Here is a 21,486-nt window from a genome sequence, read left to right as displayed (position 1 = left end):
TGAGGTCCCGACCAGTCCCTGGATCAATAGCTCCCGGCTCCAGGCTCCCGGCTCCAGGCAGGTGTGGTGCGGCAGTTTAAATAATTAAGTACATGGAGTGAGGCAGAAGTCTACGGGTCGTCATAACACACTGAAGGATACGGCATCACGTTACAACGTTAAAAGCAGGTAATTGGAGTGAGTAATTGGCCAGGTTGGGTGCCCAAAGTGGCCTGAAAGTGCTAAGGAGACATGGCAGCCCATTGATTACAGGCCCCCGGGGGTCCCAACACCGACTGCGAACATTAGCTGTTTTTAGGTGAAGGCAGTGCCAGACGACAACCGGTTGACTTTGAAGAGTCGATGTGTGAGCAGCCTCCAGATCTGAGAGGAGCCACGAGAAATACCTCCATCCTGTCCGGCAGGCCAGCAGCTAACAGGTGGTGTAGAAGCCTACGCCAACTTTCTATATTACCTCAGTACAGGTCGCTATCACGACCAGTAGTGGGGTTGTTACTTAAAAAAAGTAATGCATTACACATCCTAGTTACTTTTGAAATAAAGAAATGCCTTATTTTACTAATAAATAAGTCACTTCTGAAAGTAATAAGTTACAATCATTTTGGATAACTCTTAAACATCACCTGAGATGCACCATAAATCAATGAAAAATAACAATATAAAGTGAAACGATAGTTATATCTGTAACTACGGTTCTATGAGTCCCGGATGACCACCAGAGGTGGTGTTTTAGCACTGGATATGTCCATTGCGCGCATGTACCAATAACAACAAAGTCACCTGTGACCCACGTGACACCGGCTATATCAGCCAGTGTCATCAGAGGATCTGTTCCCAGAATCTTCTCGCGAGCACACGAGAATTCTGAGTGACAGGAAACTCTGGCGGTCATCCGGGACTCATAACCGTAGTTACAGACGTAACTATTGTTCTATTTCGTCCCTACTGACCGCCAGAGGCAGTGCTTTAGCACTGGATGACTTATACCAACCATGTCATGAAGAAACCAAATACTCACCTAGCTGGAAGCAGCGGAGCTTGGCAACAGGACCACGCCCCAAAGGATGGGGGGTGGCGACATTGACCCGGTAGAACCTGGAGAATGTGCCAGAAGACGCCCAAGACGCCCAAGACGCCGTGGCGCAGATGGTCTCCAGGGGCACTCCTCTCAGGGCGGCCCAAGACGTTGAGACGCTCCTTAGAGTGGCATCCCTGATGGCAGGGGGCGGCCACTGGCCCCATAGGCATGTGCGATTGTATCAACAACCCAGTGGGACAGCCGCTGCTTGGAGAGAGCACAACCCTTCCTAGTGCCGCCATGGCAACGAAGAGCTGCTCTGACTGCCATATACAGGCCATAGCATCGACATACGCTCTTAGGGCACTGTGAAGGACCTTTTAAACGGACATAAAGTTATTTCGGGCTCTCCTGTGGTTCAACCTCATTACTGCGAAACCTTTGTCTGTAGGTTTCTGGATTTATGTCATATTTTCTAAGAATAGCTCTTTTTACTTCCTCATAGTCTAGAGCAGAGGTGCCCAGTACGTCGAGGGGGCAATGCTGTTAGATCGGGAGTCATTCATTAAAAAAAAAAAAAATCCAGCTGCCCGTCTGTGTGCGAGGGGGCGGGGCAGTTTACACATGCGGCTGCTACATGCAGCAACACCAAGCCGCCAGGAAGTGCGCCGGACTCAGATGAAAATATTCGTGCTGGCCAAACGGCAGTACTACACTTCTGTTTGGTTGCCAGGCCCGGAAACACTTTTTCCCATTGACTTACATGGGGAAAGAGTGGTCTGTAAATCGTTGGATAATTTTTTTTAAACTAAATAAACTACCCAGTATGAACACTTGTATAGCCCTTATTAAAAACATTCGTTCCTCAAGTTGTAATAATGTGCTAATAACGTTATTCTGAGAGTTATTTCCCTCTGCATTATGAACGCGCATCTAACCCACGGGACTGCGCCGCCTGGCACGTTCATGTTACGTGTCCCGACCAATCAGAGCACACTGTGCTCACAGGAAGGGTGGGGGCTGGAGCTATTGGAGCTACAACGAGCCGTTAAAGGCAGAGAGTGAAATTCAGTGAATACAATACACGTAGTTTACAGAGATGCTGTTTGAGAAACCAATGTGAGTTGCGTTTATCTTTACCCATGGATGCACAATAAGAACGGACCCATATCGTCTTACTGCCACCCCACGGAGCTGTAATAATGGATATATTGCACATGTTTGCTATAATTCATTATCATACTACATGGGCTGTATGATTAAATCTTGTACCGTAAATGTTGTATTAAATAAAGTTAATATTACTTATTATTATAAATATATATACAGTGCAATCATTATTTCATGCTAGATGAAGCTCTGTTGCTTGGATATCACTAGATCCTGTTACAGCGTAATATAAGTACATAACGATTGATGTGTACATTAGCATAATTACTAGCTATGCACTTCTGGCTTTAACCGTTAATAATGGAATAAGTCTGAAAGCCCAATCGTCAGTTGGCCATATGCATGCTGCTGCAATTCTCTCAAAAGTAACATTTTCAATATAATCAGAATCGGTTAACTGTTGGAGCCTTGGCTCTTGAGTTTTTAAATGTACTGCTGAAAAGATGTCACGTTGAGGAACTCCAAATAATGTCTGGTGAGGACGGTTAAATCCCTCTAAGCCCATCACACTAGCCCCAAGTATATATGCCTTACCAGAAAGTTGCTTTAAGGTTGCAGACCTTAAGGTTCCAGTGTGGGCCTGCACCTCTGACTGAAGCAGATTAAATTGCTGGCACAACGCTCTAAACTGCTGCTCTTGCTGTGCAGTCTCCACAGCTATTCGGGCGTCTCGTGCCTGCTGCTGATCCATATGTGCTCGTAGAATATTGGCCAGGTCAGTGATGGTGGACTCCATAGGCTCACCCATTTTTGCGGACCCAGCCCCGGCTTCAGCTACTTCCTCTTCTGAATCAGACTGTTCCTCCGGCTCCGCCTGCTGCCCTCGTGTGGCCATGTGCAACAATCCTGGTCTGTTTTTATGTATACTGTAATATTTATCATATATATATATTTTATCATAATTCTATTTTATTCATCTATTTATTTATTTATTAATCCTGGTCATCTACTTGACGATCCGAAGCTGTGTGCACTACTTGCTGGTCGTAACTGTCAGACCTTTTATTTGTGTTTTAATATGTCTGTTTTTAAAGCACTCGCTGGAGCAGCAACCATGAATCTCGTTGTATATATGTACAATGACAATAAAAGCTTTTGAATTTGAATTTTGAATTTGAATTTTGAATGGTTCCTCCTTTTCCTCTCGTTCTCCCCGTCATGTTTGGGGAAAACAGAGAGAATCAAGTACAAAAAAAAAATTATTCCAAAAATATCTCTTCTGCTCCTACTGCTGATCCCACCACCCATATATGAAGGACCAGGGTACGCAAAAATCAGGAATGCAGGTTGAGGTGCAAAAATAAGGATTTTATTTACCCAATATATGTACAATCTTTAGATGGGTAATAAAATCAATTTGGTTTAAACAAAAAAGGTGTAGATATAAACATACACAATCTAGCATTTAATGCTTAAACAAAACATCACAAAAATGGGTGACATCCTGTGTGCTCTTCTGTCCAAGAGCAACTCACATACCCCCTCATCTCCACACTGCAGGAATTGATAGCACTACTGGCCAGTCCATTGTTGCGTGCAGGGGGAAGAGGCTCTAAAAAGGGGTGGCCTCTTTAAACACCCCTCAGGGTTTGAGAGGAATGGCGTAGTCCAATTAGCTGACACATCTATAAAGGCAGGTGTTTTCCATCAGCTCAGCCTTTTGCAAGGTGAGCTGTAAGACACTTTATGATGTGTGTTCGTTTGTGAGGCTTGTAGCCCTCACAGGCACGCACAGGGCACAGCAACTCGGGCGTGCGGCTCTCCTGTGGGACGTTAAAGCGTGCCAGCTGGATGGGCCGATTGGAGTGGGCAAGTGGCAGCGGCAGCGCGTACAGGAGACTGTCTGGCCAGTCGTGTGCCAGAGCGTCCTGCCCCATTGGGCTGGTCACCTCTGTCCAGGAGAACCAGAGGGGGCAGTGCCTCGACTCTTCCGAGGCAAATGGGCACGCCCATCAGAAGATAGGCCCTGTTTCTCCAGCGTGACAGAGAGTGAAGGCACTGGTGCGACACCCTGACCTTCCTGTGCCTGTGCCACTTGGCGTCCAAGTGAAGGCTGTTCAGCCACATCTGCATGAGGCGCAGTGACAGCAGGCCTAAGGGCACAACGGCTGAGGCAGCCGTCAGTCTGTCCAAGAGCCGGAGGAACTGAATGTAAGGCACACTCTTGCCCAGCCTGAAGATGGGGAGAAAAGGTGGGAAATGTCGTCCACACGACGAGGTGTCAGGTAGGCCCTCATGGCGACCGAAGCTAGGACCAACCCCAGGTAAATGACCCGTTGGGAGGGGACCAGGCAGCTCTTCCCGGTGTTTACTGACAGGCCCAACCGGGCTACGTGCCATAAGAGACGCGCCGTATCCTGGGCCACTTGGGACTGGGACGGCGCACAAACCAGCCAGGGCCTAGCGGAACTTCAGGGCCTAGCACCCCGGCCCCTTGGTGGGCGGCGGTAAGGCTCTGGGGCACGGGGCTGCTTCGAGGGCCGGCAACCGGGGGCACGAAAGTCATTGGGAGGCAGTTGAGTGGACCGCTGGGACCTCCGCAGACCACCACTGTAAGCCAGTGGCGGAGTGTGGCTGCTAGAGGGGCCCCTGGGCCTGCTGGGTGTAGGCACAGCAAAAAATTATTTTGCTTTTAATCTGTAAAGCACTTTGAATCGCCACGTGCTGAAAAGTGCTATATAAATAAAATTGCCTTGCCTTGCCTTACGTAGACCCGAGAGCTGCTGCCTGGTCTGCTTAGCTTGGGCAGCACGCTCTAGTGTCGCCAGGGCAGCTGCTCCAAACAGCTCCCCTGGTTCGACTGGCATGCCACGGAGGACACTCCTACATGTCTCCGTTAGTGGTGACTGAGCCAGCAAAACCTGGCGTCGAGTCTGCACCAGTAGGGACATAACTCGTCCCAATTCCCGAGTCATTAGAACAAAGGCCTGCAGTGATGCATTACTGAGGCCCAGCAAAGAAGGCTCAGCCGGAGCCTGCTGCAGAGAGGCGGAGGCGGCCAGCATTAGATGGGAGAAAGAGTTCCCGCTGCATCATAGGCCTTACAGAGCAGTTCGTCAGTGACCCTGCACTGAGGCCGAGGGCACCTGGCATCAGGCCTTACGGCCCGCCCACACAGCGGCGCGCGTTGACGCTTGCCGGCGGGCGTGTCTGACACTCGACCAACAACCAATCACATGAATCTCCCGCCCCTGACACACAAACAGCGGTTTGATTGGCCAGAGCTTGTACTGGCATATGATTCGATTGGCTGACGCTTCTGCCGAGGAGTCAAAAGTTGAACATTGCTCAACTTTTGCAGCGAGCCACGCCAGCAACGCGCTTCTCACGATGCAGTTCGGCTAAAAGTGACGTCACCCCATTCAAAGTGAATGGGCAGAAGCGTTGGAAGCTTCAACGCACGCCGCTGTGTGGACGGGCCGTTAGCCTCTTAAGCCCTGAGCCTGTTTTTCAGGTTTCAGGCTTGAAAATGCTATGCCCAAAACAAATGACTATAACTTAACTTCTAAAAAGGGTTATATGAATAATTTATTTTATCAAAGCAAGGTTACATCTGTGAGTTGGATGTAGAAGTGTCAGAATCAATATAGATATTTCTCAGTCAGAGTAAATTCAGATGGAACATAGTAAAAAAAGGTAAATTCTTACCTCCGCCTAAAAAAAAAAAACCATTACTTATAGTGAAAACCACCCTTGGATGATGGTATGGTAGACTCAAAGCTTTAGAAATCCAAAGTATAACATATAATAAGTACCCTGTATCAAGATTGAGGCAAAACAAGTTAAATGTGACCTTTTTAGACACATTTGGCACATTTGGATACCATCAGTGCCATTTGACCTTTTTCCGGTACCATACTGTAAAAATAATTTTATTATCACTATAGGTAATCATTCCATCCAAATACAAGTGTTTTTATAAAAAGAAAAAATATTTTTAAATTACATTTTTTTTTAATGTAAATGGTGTGTGTGTGTCTGTGTGTGGACTTTGCCACAATCCTTACATGTTTATCACCCGACTAACACTTCTAGGAAGGTTTACTTACACAATAACAATTAGGAAACATAGGATGCATTTGTCTCCAACAGGAGCAGATTTATTTAAAAAATAACTACACTAAAACCGAAATAACACCACAAGCATTTTTTTTGTAAACACTGGCAAAAAAGAAAAATGTACACAACCTGAATGTGTTTAGTGTTTTTGAATTGAGGCACCAGGCACTTAGTGCAGTATATATGTCTTCACCGTTGTGTTGCCAGCATCAGAGCACCTCCTGAGCGCGGTGGCATCTTCCCCATAATACTTGGGAATGCATACGAGTGATGATGGGGGGAGTGGTGGTGGTGCTGCAGAGACTTCACCCCTCATGTCTGCAGCAAGCTGCTCCCTGAAGGACTTCTGGGTGTGTGGCTTCGTCCTGCCGGGGTCACCCCTCATCTTGTGCAGCTCCTTGTGGAGAAGGAAGCTGTTCACCACTGCAATGTCCAGAAAATGGTAAAAACAAGTCTTGTACCATTTCATGGTTTTGTGGTGAACACTGTAGTACCCAATCAAAGTATCGGACACATCCACGCAGCCCATGCTTCTGTTGTAGTCCACCACAGCGTCAGGAACGGTAACAATCTTAGTCTGCCACACACCAGCCCGTTTCACTTCTGTCCACTGAATCAGAAGATGCAGAGGGAGGCTGAGTTATTACTGGTGCAGACGTCCGGCGGCGTAGCTTGGATGTTGATGGCTCTGGGGCAACTGTATGCTGATCTGATGCACGTTGTAGCTCGGATGAGGCAGATGTTGATGGCTGTGATCCAGAAGCCATTTGATACTCGTCTTGATCACTGTGAAAACAAATGTGGAAAAAACAATTACTTTGATTACTTCACTGGCTTATTCTTTCAAAAATGTAACTCAAATCAGAAATAATTCCTCCATTTAGCGTGTGTGAAATAACAGTATACATATATATATATATATATATATACACTATAGCATGTGTGAAATAACAGTATACACATATATATATATATATATGTGTACCGTTATTTCACACACGCTATAGTGTATATATGTATACTGTTATTTCACACACGCTATAGTATATATATATATATATAGATATATATATATAGATATATATATATATATATATATATAGACTGATATACAATACAGCTTTATTTATAAACTGCTAATAGTCAATGTCTGTAGAACTACAAAACAGCATCCATTTGGCGTGTGTGGAATAACAATATATATATATACTGGGTTGATATATAATACAGCTTTATTTATATACTGCCGTGTTATAGTCACGAAATACAATTAATCTATTTATACGTTCACCAACATGATGTTGTTAACACGCTACAACAACAAAGCGGCGTCCATTTTGTATTTTGCGAGTGTGGAATTACTATAGATTACACCAAATAGACAGCTAATAGATACAAACAGAGAGAGTACATACCTTTCCTGAAGTTCATAATCAGGGTTGCCTGCTGTTGTCTCTGTGTTCTCTGTTCGCTGTGTTCGTTGCTGCTGTGCTGTGCTGGTTGTGCGGCTGGCAGTGCTGCGTCATGTGCACAAAGCAGCCGCTGCTGGCATTATTCATACTACGCAGGATCCTATCTCTGGAACCCATTGGTCGATTTGGGTGATTGACACATTTTTGGAAACTTTAGAGCCAATAGAATCGAGGGGGCGTTAGTAAACGCCGGTAAACACTTACGTCAAGGAGAGAGGCTTGCGTAAACAGCACGTGAGACAGCCGGAGCCCCGGACTGCAAAACTTTATACCTACTCTGCGGCCATTAATGTAATGATGGAATATCAGCAACAATTCTAAAGTGACTAAGAGACATTGGATTAACCTTGAGCAGCGTTTGTATTCCCTTGAACACGACTTTTGATCACAACACAGCAACGGTAAGACATAATTATTGTTATGATTTAGAACACTGTTGTTGTTTTCTTGCTCTGTTCTGGCTGCTAGCTCAGTGAGTTTGTGTCCTACAGTGATGATACATATATCAACATAATCTGTGGAGTATCAGCTTTCAGATGATATGTAGTGCAGAACATATTTAGTTTTAAAGATCGTTTTTGCTAGTTAGCACCGGAAGTTGCCTCAGCCAGTTTTCACTAACGGCCCGTCTACACTACAGCGTCGACAGCGTCGAAAGCTCCAATCTGCCCATTCACTTTCAATGGGGTGACGTCACGTAGCCGCGCTTTTTCGCCGAACTGAATTGTGGGTAGCAGAGCGGTCCGTCTCAGGCGTCTCAGGCGACAGAAGTTGAATGTTCAACTTCTGTCGCCTGAGACGCCGGAGTAGCCAGCGCCAGCCAATCAAATCCCGTTTCCCAAAATCTGACAGCTGAAGCCGTAGCCAATCAAACCGCGTCCAAGCTGGGAGAGATATCCCGCCGTTCATTTCTATATTTCAAAAAAAGTCGGAGGAGAAACTAACTATCGCCGTAGCAAATCACCCCGGTTTTGTATGACCAGACCCTCTTCACCTACCGGGATACAAACCGGAGGAACCAGGCATGGAGGGAGGTGGCAGAGACAGTGGGTGAAACTGGTAGGTTTTCGCCTGTTTGGGGAGTTTATATATATATTGCTCCCATACAATCCCCAGGGTTTTTTGCTCTGTATGTCGGGGGCGGGAGATTCATGTGATTGGTTGTTGGCCGTGTTGCTTGAATAAAATCCCCAAGCTCCAGACACGCCCAGCTCCAAGCTATTTTTGAAGCTGTAGTGTGGACGCTCCGTAAGGGCTAATGCTAACGCTTCTTGTGAGACTTGTGTTTTGTTTCGGTAAAAATGGCTCATATCGTCAGGTTGCTGAGTTTTTTCCCGTTATGTGAGTATAAGACATTTATAGGTTTTTAAATATTAAGAAGCCCCAAGATGCTATCTCCTGCAGTGACGCGTTTTTCCCCCCTGGTATCGGGGGGGGGGGGCCGGGCTTAAGAGGTTAGAGCCTCATCAGGAGCCAGAATCAGGGAGGCGATGAAGGCGACTTCATCGTGTCGATGTCGGCAGCTAACCGATCCACCTTAGAGGACAGCCTGTTTCTAGTCCTCCTGTTGGGGGGCGAACCTGTAGCCATCGCTCCCTCGGGTCGCCGGGAACGGCCAAACTGAGCTGGGGGAAGATGCGACAAGGAGAGGTGTCTGTTGGTTGCTGCCAGACGCTCCACCTCTGCGACTCTGAGTGCCCAAGGCATGCAGCTAAAGTTCATGCAGGCGTCCTGTGTGAGACCCTCCCTCAAATGCTCGAGACCAAGGGAAGAGGGGCAGCAGTCGTGGCCATCCTCGGGCTCGAGAGAGCGCTACATGGATGAGCCATCATGTAGGTAGCCAGATGCAGCGTAACCGGGAGCGGGGTGCGAGAACACAGCCTTCACCAGTTACCTGCTGAACGGAAGGAGTAGAGCCCTGCTCCTACTCGCCAAACACGAGAGGGGTGTAATGTCCTACACCCGCGTTACTAGCAGAGGGAGCGGGGAGCGAGAGCACTGCCTTCACCTAGCTGAGTAAACGAAGCACAGAGCTACCAGCAGATGGAGCGGGGAGCGAGAGCACTGCCTTCACCTAACTGAGTAAACGAAGCACGGAGCTACCAGCAGATGGAGCGGGGAGCGAGAGCACTGCCTTCACCTAGCTGAGTAAACGAAGCACGGAGCTACCAGCAGAGGGAGCGGTGAGCGAGAGCACTGCCTTCACCTAGCTGAGTAAACGAAGCACAGAGCTACCAGCAGATGGAGCGGGGAGCGAGAGCACTGCCTTCACCTAGCTGAGTAAACGAAGCACGGAGCTACCAGCAGAGGGAGCGGTGAGCGAGAGCACTGCCTTCACCTAGCTGAGTAAACAAAGCACAGAGCTACCAAATAAGGAAGTTTGACAGGGCAGCTAGCCAGCCGGCTGCTAATTACAGTCAAGAAACACTCTTACCAGGAGCGGGGGTGAAAACACTGCCTTCACTGGTTGAGTAAAATAGCGAAACACAAGCTAAAGAAACTGGCTTCTAAAGAAAAAACAGCACGAGTAATCCGGTGCTTACCTCAAGCGTCAGCCAAAGTGGCTGACCGGGCAGGACACGGTTAGGCCAAGCCGCGCTACTGCTAACTAGCTAAACAAGAGGACACAACAAAAGCTGGAACTCAAGATGCTAATGATAGCTTGGCGCAACGCCGCGCTATCAGAAAAGTACAGAGAGCGCAACAAGGGCAACTCCTGGGAGAGGGGGCAGAAACGCTGCCGTCACCGACCAAGCCGACACCAACCTGTCCGTTGAAGTTTTCTGCGCAGCTGGCCACATAACAGCTCCTGGAGGACGGGTAACCCCGCGGCTCCGACTGGATCAGTCGCGAAGTTACACGCAGCCAGCTGGATGCAGGGAAATCCTTAAATCAAACGTTCCAACTGAACGCTGTAGGCTACAATATTGTAGCCACGGTACTCTCGCGAAGATGAAAAGGAACAGATCCTCTGATGACACTGGCTGATATAGCCGGTGTCACGTGGGTCACAGGTGACTTTGTTGTTATTGGTACTCGTACGGTGCATGCGCGCGATGGACGTATCCAGTGCTAAAGCACTGCCTCTGGTGGTCAGTAGGGACAAAATAGAACCAATCCTTAATCTAATCAGGACAGTACTGAACACAGACCAGCTCCGATTCCATCAGAACTGTGGTCCAGGTAGCTTCAAAGGTGTTCCTGTTGGATGGAGGCTGCCCCTGCGTTACCTGTATCTTGCTCAATATGTTTCTGAAAGATGGAGATTCCACCGTGGAAACGGCAGCATTACCCCGATACTGATCATGACATATCTAGTATGGCGTTTTTCAGCATTTGTATCAGTGGCGGCCGGCCCATAGGGGCGCTAGGGGCGCCGCCCCACCTCTTGCCAGATACAAAATAAAAATAAAAATATTAAATAAAAAAATATATATTTAAAAAAAAAATATTTAAAAAAAATATATATTTAAATTTTTAATGAACAAGGTAAATATCATACAATTAGTATCACAAAAATGTATAATCTACAATACAATCTCGTTTAAAATTGTGTTACGATGTCTAAAGTTACTGATAAGTCACCTGTTTCCTGCCTGGCCTTGCCCATGGCATTAGTTTATCATTACGGGGCAGAGCCCCCGAGCGAAACAGCAGCAACCAGCAGGTTGCAAAAGTCTCAATAGTAAACTGTGCCGCCGAAACATAATTTCAGCCAAGCTCAGGTTGGCGCCCGTGTTGCTTACGTGCGTTGACGTGAGGAGTTGTTTTTTAGACTCGTGAGTGACCAAGGTGACGCAGTATTTGGATGAGAATGGTGTGCAGGTGGAGTCGCCGGATCCGCCCAAGAGCTACTCTCCAATCCTTTTGAAAGGAGAAGTTTGGGAGATAAATTGATACTTAAAGACCTTGGACCGGACCAACCCGATTTGTATATACAGCAAGCTCGTGAAAAAGACAACACTTATCAACAAGGCTTCTCACATGGCTAGCTGGATGCAAACAGGTAAATGCTGTCTTTTGTTTCACATGCTTGCAAACAGCCGGGGGACAGATACGATCTGTTCAGAAACTAGACAAAAGTTAAACAAGTACAAACCACAGACTGTCTGTGTCATGGAGAATACAGTCGCTGGTTTATTTATGTCTGGAGGCCGTTGTTGTGAGTGTGTACGGTCGGAGCATATATAGCGTTAGCTTAGCCAAGCTCCATTCAGGGAACAAGCATTCTAAAAGGTTTTTCGCCTGCCGTCTGTCTGCAGACTTGTCAAAGCATTAATTCATGGTTTTTACTAACCGGTATCAGTATGTTGTTACGTCGGCATCATTTAGAAACGTGTATTAAAATGTAATCACGGTAAAATATGTTCATGTTGCTGTAGCTCCCGAGCCAGCGCGTCTTGTTTGAATGATGCGAGTAAACACAGCTGACAGCTGCGGTGAAACTCCAGCGACTAGAGCGATGCGATAGGAGCGTTTAGAGCGAAGCGAATATTCGCATCGCGTCCGGTCTGAACGCAGCATTAAAGCGAGCTCCGCGCTGCACTGGAAACGCGCCATTACATCACCAGAAGTCCTAATTTAAGGGGTCATTTCTCCCAAAAAAAAATGTTTTACTCACTCTATCAATAGCCCCACCAAAAATATGTTCCACCAGCCGCCACTGATTTGTATACTAAAGATACTCTTACACTTTTACGGTAAGTACATCTTGATTTGAGCTTGTTTTTAGATTAACATCCCAGTTTGCAAACCAAGCCTGCGTTAGCTAGTGACTTAGCATTTACTATGCTAATAGTCCCTGGCCCCATCTGGCCAAAATACACATACGATGGCAACTCCAAACTGAATGCTAAGTTTATAACAGTATTCTATAAAAGTCACAGTGGCTATATCTACTTTTTTTCTGCAACAGATTTTTTCTGCAACAGATTGTTAGATGAAAGTGTTTGTTAATTAAACTTACCTTGGTGGTTTTGATCTTGTTCCCTGTAGCACAGCTCCAGCCCTTCAGATCAGGAAGGACTTTGCATTCCTCCCCGTCAAGGCATGGATGCATCTGACACCACCACTTCTGCTCCACTATCGAGGCTGGGGGGTATACGCCAAAGGGAACATATTCAGAACCTCTTTATTCAGGTGGCTTGCCCGCTCCCTTTCAAAGACCCTGATCAACTTTATGGGAATCTATTCATAGGGCAAGTCAACCCCAACATTTACAAATGAGCAAAACCAAAATGATGTTTCATCTGGATCAACAAGTGTTATATAAAAGTGCTGACGGCTGTAACAAATAATATGTTAATTATGTAATAATAAATAATATAAAACATGTCCTATAGTTCTAAATTACACAAACATGCAGACCAGACACCTTTATGAAAGAGTAAGCTAGCGTGACATCACGGAGGTGGTTGCAGTTATTGCAGAATTACTGTGCAAACTATAGAGTTCTACCCCTAGATGTTTGCTACAGGAATACAGGTGTTATTGTTATTCTATTTATTTTTTTAATGAAGATGACTTTTTTCCCTAACTGATTTGCTGCAACTTTATTGAAACCCAGAGTCTGAATGAAGCATGCTCCATGCATCAACCGCCTGAGATAAAGCAACCCTCAAATAGCTGTTTCTCAACACGTCACATTCTGACAGCTGTCAGGTAAATGATGTAAGGTTTGCTTTGTGACTGGCAACACTTGGTAAATCTATTTTGAGTATTCGAACACTTCAGTGAGATCCTTGTCAAACATATCTACGTGTTCACCGGGTGAAAAAGAACCGAGGGGAAGCTGCCTCCATAACGAGTGCATTAGGCTTCTGCTACTCCATTGTACCAGGCACCATTTCAATTTGCCATAGTACAGAGGTCATTATCTCCACTGCACATGCCACTCTAGCAGCATTAGTGTTCTCTGCTAATGAAGAGGACTGCTATCATAATCCACACAGAGCACCTGAGCCTCGCACAGTGATCGCCTCAGAATGGATACTTTATGACATGAGGTTATAGCAGCAGTGAGCATCAGGTCAACTGCAAGCAGGTGGTGGTTTTATAACAACAGCTATTTAAAAGCCACAAAGGTTTCTCATAACATTGTACGGGAGTATTGATAAGCAAACATACATTAACTGCATGGGATACGTTTCATTTAACAGTTAATGATGCTGTAAAAACACGAGGGCCGTTGTCAAACTGACAACATCTGGGAGCAGAAAATAGATCTGTTTTCATTTTCTTTATTGTCGCTGTTAGAAACAACGGGTTGCTTTTAACCTTGAGCTATGCTTGTTTACGATCAGTAGTGTGTTTGCATCTTATATCAAAGCTAGCATTGCTTAATTGCAATCATTTGAAAGCATTAGTATCACATCGGAGCACTGAAAAACAGTACAGAAGATAGAGTTCTCTTGCCTGTTATGCTGTGTGTGGTGTTCCCCCTCCTGTCGTGTGTTCTATAGGTGTTAGTGCATGTACATGGTCTGCAAAGATCACATCCCTGTGTTCCCTCCAGAGGGAGTTTCTCTCCCACACACATCTTTCAATTTATGTGCATCTTTATTAGTTAATCGAATCACAATCTCTTCATAGTTTCCGCCACATGACCGTTGGGTAAGTCAGGCCGCCAGGGGCAGTTAGGCAGCCAGGGGGCAGTTATTAGTGACAGACCATAATTACTGTGGCATATCACATTTAAACTGAATAATAAATATCACATTAACCTTTTTACACTTACATTGTTGTTCAAACTAAACATTTTGTTAAATATGGATTTGGATGGATTTTCTTCTCTCTATACAATATACATTTACAGTCTTTAAAAAAGCCAACCAGGCCTACTAAGTAAGTGCATGGTAATACCACACACATCTAAGGAAATTGGTATTTACTATTTTATAATCTTCAGGATCTTTTCTTTTCTTCACACTGTTAAATCTACATTTATATTTAATTCAATATGCCATTCCTTGCACACTTGTAAATAAATAATATCCTTCTCTTCATAGTGTTTATTTGTCAGATACTACATCACAAATCCATCCACTACCTGTAAACTACTTCAACTACAAACACGTATGGACATTTGTAGTTTAGTCATACAATAATCTTTTAAAGATTTCTTTACTTTTATCGCTTTTTCCAAAGTCACCATAAACAACTAAATGTGTTTAAGTCAAAAGGTATTATCTTCTGCTGTACCTTTCTAAATTACACATTCAAATCCATTGAAGTGCAGCTGTCTGGAGGTCCATTTGTCTTCCTTTAAGAGGACTTTGTCTCACACAGCGTGCGGCTAAAGGTAATCCCTGGTTGTAGAAGAAAGAATAATTAAAAGGTTAAGTGCTGAACATTTTCTTCTGAGATCATCCATCGAGCTTTAAACCGAGGCCAGTGGCTCACAGCGCTAATTTGCAGAAAATGTCAATACTAAAATGTCAAGGAATAGGTCAAACACGATTGGGTCCGGAGTTTAGCCTGAAATCAGGCTTCTCAGACGAAAGAGAAGCAGGAACTTGAGCAGAGTCCGGGCTCCCTCATTAGCATGCTCAGAATCTCTGGGGGCCATTAACAGGCAGCGGGCGCTACATACCGTTCAAAGGTGATTATAGGATGGTGAGGCCCTGCAGCAGGCACTATTCACTGGGAGCGTTCATTCTGATATAACAGCATTACGCTGGTCTAATTTCATTGGATTAGACAGGATAATAATGACCAATGGAAGGCCAGCTCTGTCCTGGGAGTCCTCTGGACACTGTGGAGGTGGTGGGAGACAGGAGAATGGCAGCCAAGCTGTCCTCCCTGCTGGACAATGTGTCCCACCCCCTCCAGGACACCCTGTTCTCACTGCAGCTCCTTCAGCGATAGGCTGCTGCACCCCACCTGTCACACGGAGAGATACCGCAGGTCCTTCCTTCCTGCAGCGGTCAGACTATACAACCAGCACAGCCCCTAGTTGACCCCCCACACACCACAACACAGACTATAACACCCCTTGCTGCTAAATACCAACAAACTATGTGCAATATGTGCAATATACAAACGCCGTTAATAACTGTGTAATTTATACATGGCTGCTAAATCCTTAGAACTGTTACAAGGTGTGTATTTTATAAATTGTGTAACTTGTGTAACCAACCACCTATGTGCAATATGTGCTAGATGTGTAATATATATATAGATGCCATTAATAACTGTAATATATACCATGGCTGCTAAATCCTAAGAACTGTTACAGGATGTGTCCAACTGTGAAGTCCACTGAGACAAATGTAACATTTGTGATATTGGGCTATATAAATAAACATTGATTGATTTATGTGTATTTTTTTAAATGATGTAACTTTTAATTTTTTTATTATATTTTGTATTATATCATAACTTAGTACTTTTTTTTAATGCATGTCACATATTTAACATATGTAACATTAAGCTGTCTGTGGCTCTTGTTCCTGCTGTAACTACGCACATCTCCCCTCCGTGGGACTAATAAAGGTATTCTGATCGGATCTGAATCAAATGGAAGCACTGCTGCTACCAACAACTAAAGATACACTTAAGAAACCCCTTTATTTTCAAATTCCCCATTTACGTGTCCACCATTTCCACCACCTTCCTAAACATTCAAACAGATATTAAACAAATGTGGCAATTTATAATGAACTGCAGGGGGTATATTTGTTTTAGTTGTTTTTATTTTCTTATTTATTGTTATATGGAAAAACCCACGTAATCAGATTGACCCAATCATATTTGAGTTGCTCTTTGCGAGTTGATGTGAATGTAACTGACTGTTGAATGGGAAAATTATAATATGGTTGTTTTAAAGACCCTGCATTTAATTGAATAAAAATCATTGCAGACTTGTCATATCAGAAAATGTTGTTTTGTTGTCCAAAGAATCAATAAAATGTTGTCACATGATGAAACGTCAAATTAAGACCCCTAACCATTTCACAGAATAAAAAAGATAGACCACCCCACTACTGTTATTACTATGACATTATTGCAGCAGCTCATACTATCTACCAACAACTGTCCTGTACAGTCTTCAAAGTTATATATAAGGAACCTTAAAGAGAAGACTGATCAACTACAAGCTTGACTTTGAAAAAATGTACTAAAGAATTACTGCCATTATGTGGGAGACAGCCCCCCCCCCCGAAACACATACTTGAGACTGATGTCATTTCCCCAGCTATCCGCATTTCTTCTCTTCGCTCATATTTCACGGTGTGCACATAAACACGTGCATGTTTCGGCACTGTTGGTAGCCAATTGTATAAAACAGAAAATTGGAAAAACATTTATCAAATCTGAAAAAGTGTGTACATTTGTACCTTCAAAAGTAACAGCGGTAATTAAAGTTTAAAAGTCTCAAAAAAGCTACAACTACTGTCACAAACTGGATGAATGTGAAGTATTTTGTTAAAGGAGGATGAAAGCGTAATTAACGAGCACTATTGGAGCGACTTTGATGGTTATTGGACTCAGGATTAATTCATCTGGATTCCCGCTGTATGAAGAAATTAAAGGACGGCGCAAGTGGAAACAATTCACAAAGGGATTAAACTGTTTAAAACACACGCTCAAAGTAAGCTGGATTTTGCCGATGTGTTTATGTGGATTCAAAAGTCGTAAATAATCTACAAAATGGAGGAGACCGATCTGATCGGAGCAACTGTGATGACGAATAATCCAACTGAAACCGGCATGGACAATGACTATGTTTTAAAAATGTGCTTATCCAGAAAAGCCCGGTTTGGAAACTTTACGGGCAGAAGAAACATTTTTATTAAATAAATAATTATACATTTCTGTCTTTTTATGCCTCTAATAGATACTAACTTGAATTTTTATTCAAATTAATTAATCAATTATTTGTTATACGTTATTGTAATGTAGAGCACAGAGAATAATAAAAAAGTCTTAATATGATATTCGGCCTCAAATCATCTGAGGCCTGGCGCACCCCCTGCGATCTTTGGCGCGCCCCCAGGTTGGGAACCACTGCCCGGGGGCATGCACAGCTGTATCACCTATTTTACTCTAAATTGGATAGTCATTTACAAAATAGACCTTTCGCCTCTGTGGGACAAATAAAGGATTTCTGATTCTGATCCATATTAAAGAAGACCATTAACTCATCTTTACAAGGTTGAGAAGTATGGTTGTTTCTTCATAGATGTCTATATTGGACAGAGGAGCTACAAGAAATAATTTAAGCATAGGAACTTCTGCATTGCCACTTTTCAGTACTGGAGTTTGTCATGTGGGTAGGCTGGCAGTTTATTCAAATTGGACTGTTCCACTTGGATTAAAACCTCTGAAGCTATTTTGTTCATCTAGGAGCAATACATTGGTGGCCTTCCTCGCTCTTTGTCTGTCCTGTGGCCGCTCACTTTGTGGTTGAACCAACATCCCCTGTGATTGACTGTATCAGAATACTGAAGATGGCCCCGCCCTAGCTGAAGTTCTAACAGACCTTGCTCATCTCAAAATGTGTCGTGTTTGTTGTATTATTGTTTATAAGAGCGGAAATCCATTTAGTGTATCAGCTTAACATGGTTGACTGCTTTTATCCAATTCAAGCAAAGAACATTAGAAATCTGGACTGAAAGTTTAACACTTGTTTGGGATAATTGCTCACCTTAATGCTGGGCTTGAATTATGAAATGTGATTCATATGAATATTTGCTTGGTGACTATTGTTTTTGAAAAAACTATCCCATGAAATGTGACGACAGTGTCCTGGAGCATGACCTTTTGTCTGGGACACACACATGCTCTGCACTGGAGATAATAACTGAAATGTGTCTACAGAACATTCTGCTTCATGACTGAAGGCATGTAAATGTCCTTTAATACACTGTAATGATAATCTACTTATTGCTAAAACACCTATGGATGATCCCAGTAAAGGTGTCCAGTCTGTCTATTCCCCCCCCCGTGTTATGTCTGTTGTTACTTCCTGTCTCTGTGTTTCCCTCCTGTGGATTACTGATTCTGTTCACCATGTGTTGTCCCCCCTCCCCAGCTGTGTCTTGTCCTTGTGATTAGTCCTGCATGTGTTTGAGTTCTGGTTCTCTGTTAGCTGTTGTCAGACCCTGTTTGAGGAATTGTTCTGGATGATCCTGTGGAGGGTTTTGTTACTTTAGTTTGGCCTTGCCTTGTCCTGCTCTACTGATTAAAGGTATTTCCGGTTGAACTTTAGTCAGTCTGCATTAGGGTCCACCCTGCTCTGCTCTAAACCCTGACAGAAGTGTATCCTGATGACTGGTTAGAACCTGATCACGGCCCATGATGCATTGCTCTGCAGCGTACCGTCGACACAGGAGGGGGCTGCTCGGGTGGTCCCGGCCACCTGCCCGGGGAAGCAGGAGCACTTCACAGTTTGGGAGCGCTCCTCGATCTTGTTCTTGTTGCAGCAGCGATGCAGCGCCACCACCTCGCAGGTGCCGGTCCGGACCTGGTGCGCTGCTGGAGGAACACAGAGGAGAAGTCAGGGAGCATTCAGTGGTTATTATCTTCATTTACACAGACACACTGGTGGTTCTGGACTGAGTCCCAGAAGACCCTCACTGGGGTCTCCATTGTCTGCCCTGCATCTGCTCCTCTGTCTCAATAATGCACAGATGACCAGGGAGACACACTACACTTCCCTTTAAAAGGAACTCTTTATCACAGCACTCAGCTTTCTGTGTCTTCTGAAAGGTGTTTCAAATGAGGACAATTTGGCATTATCTTAATTTGAATATATTTCTGAACAGAACAGTTTGTTAAAATGTGACAGTAAAATATTTCTCTAGAAGGAATATTCTAGAAGGAATATTGGATATGTCTAGTATGAACATGCCATAAATGAGAACAAATATATAAGTTATCTTTTAGGAATAACATGTTCCATAAATCAGGCTATGAAGGATATATGGAGAAACTTCTCAGTAAACAAACGTTAGAATATAGATAGAAATACATTTGCATGTTTGACATTAGTGCTACTGAAGTTGAGATTTGACTACAGGTGAACAGTGTCAAACTAATATTGGATAACACAGTGAAACTCCTCAAGTTGAGTACTTTCAGTCTAGTTTTTTGAATAATTATGTTTCAATAGGCAAATCATGCATTATTTAATGCTTACTTTTAAGAGAATATACATACAAAAATATACAAATGTAGCTATTTTCTGTACACTATTTAAAAGCACATGTTATGGAAGCAAAATGGCTCAAACTCCATGAAAAAACAATGTTTATTTTATTTTTGAGGTTGAATGCTAGTTGCATTCATACGCCTGTGTATCCCATCTATACTATGACTGATGACATCAGTTCATCACGGCTGTTTTTTTTAATGGACACACTTTCTCACAGAAGACATAATAAAACAGTTTTCAAAGGGGGAGTAGTGTCTGTTGGGAGCCCCTCAGAAATCTCCTCTCTAAAAGTATAAGTCAAAATTCAAGAACTGATATGGCTTTACCCACATCATTAAGAACTGTATTTTCACCATGCTCAGTTTTGCTCACATTTGATGAATGCAAAGATACCTTTGAATAAATAATAAAGTATGACGTATGATATGGTAATGATTGGAACTGATACCGTTCTAGTTTCCCACAACAGCCTTTAAAATATCAAGGTATGTGAAGGGGAAAGTGCAGCGCTGCAGTATTTGGAGCCCATTTCCAGATCACGCTCCATTGTCTGAATTATTTACAGCCTGAGCTACTCCTTTCACTTTTAATTGCATGTGACATTTTTCTTGAAGTGTCCTTCTGCTGAGAGGCTCACTGCTGCAGCAAACAGTAAATGTGAAATTATTGTGTGAAACTGGTCCAGACTGTGTACTTTTGCGGACCGCCGCTCAGCTAAACCAGTTAATTATGTTCTTACTTCAGCGTGTTACATTGGTGGACAGCAGTGCTTTCCAGCTGCTGAAACATCAATACTGAGACAACAGTCAGCCGCTCTGCTGAGGCTGAGAAAACCTCACAAAGATGTTCTGCAACCGGTGAGCTTCACTATATCCCTGAGAATCACCTACTGCAACCTTTTCAATTAAGAAATCAGGCAACACGGCACTTTCAATAAATTAAAGGGGCCCTATTCTGCTGATGTTCAGGTGTATATCAGTATGTAGTGTCTCTACTTTAAAGAGTCCTCTCCTGCTGATGTTCTGGTGTATATCAGTATGTAGTGTCTGTACTTTAAAGAGTCCTCTCCTGCTGGTGTTCAGGTGTATATCAGTATGTCGTGTCTCTACTTTAAAGAGTCCTCTCTGCTGATGTTCAGGTGTATATCAGTATGTAGTGTCTCTACTTTAAAGAGTCCTCTCCTGCTGATGTTCTGGTGTATATCAGTATGTAGTGTCTGTACTTTAAAGAGTCCTCTCCTGCTGGTGTTCAGGTGTATATCAGTATGTAGTGTCTCTACTTTAAAGAGTCCTCTCTGCTGATGTTCAGGTGTATATCAGTATGTAGTGTCTCTACTTTAAAGAGTCCTCTCCTGCTGATGTTCTGGTGTATATCAGTATGTAGTGTCTGTACTTTAAAGAGTCCTCTCCTGCTGGTGTTCAGGTGTATATCAGTATGTAGTGTCTCTACTTTAAAGAGTCCTCTCTGCTGATGTTCAGGTGTATATCAGTATGTAGTGTCTCTACTTTAAAGAGTCCTCTCCTGCTGATGTTCTGGTGTATATCAGTATGTAGTGTCTCTACTTTAAAGAGTCCTCTCCTGCTGATGTTCAGGTGTATATCAGTATGTAG

General features: G+C 43.9%; 1 protein-coding gene and 1 long non-coding RNA gene across 3 annotated transcripts in view; one reads left to right on the top strand and one right to left on the bottom strand.

Annotated features, from left to right (window-relative positions):
- The window catches only part of LOC117439265 (chemokine-like protein TAFA-2), a 145,516-nt gene that overhangs the window by 8,215 nt on the left and 115,815 nt on the right, over positions 1–21,486 (bottom strand). Inside the window, exons 3-6 of one of the 2 annotated variants that reach the window (XM_034075121.1) lie at positions 19,042–19,197; positions 12,686–12,810; positions 7,663–7,764; positions 6,263–7,033 (exon numbers count right to left, since the gene is read on the bottom strand). In XM_034075121.1, coding sequence (XP_033931012.1) covers positions 7,681–7,764; positions 12,686–12,810; positions 19,042–19,197 — 365 coding nt within the window. In that variant the 3' untranslated portion in view covers positions 6,263–7,033; positions 7,663–7,680. Of the gene's footprint in view, positions 1–6,262; positions 7,034–7,662; positions 7,765–12,685; positions 12,811–19,041; positions 19,198–21,486 lie in introns of those variants that run through there. The other variant, XM_034075123.2, reaches the window with a different exon arrangement.
- On the top strand, positions 11,265–13,053 carry LOC117439267 (uncharacterized). Its single transcript, XR_004551139.2, has 2 exons — positions 11,265–11,725; positions 12,715–13,053. It is a non-coding gene; the product is annotated as an uncharacterized lncRNA (long non-coding RNA).

This window comes from Pseudochaenichthys georgianus, chromosome 23 (assembly GCF_902827115.2).
Source record: "Pseudochaenichthys georgianus chromosome 23, fPseGeo1.2, whole genome shotgun sequence".
In the NCBI taxonomy this organism is placed as follows: domain Eukaryota; kingdom Metazoa; phylum Chordata; class Actinopteri; order Perciformes; family Channichthyidae; genus Pseudochaenichthys; species Pseudochaenichthys georgianus.
Note: the sequence above shows the minus strand (reverse complement) of the source record. Positions and strands in the feature narration are given on the sequence as shown.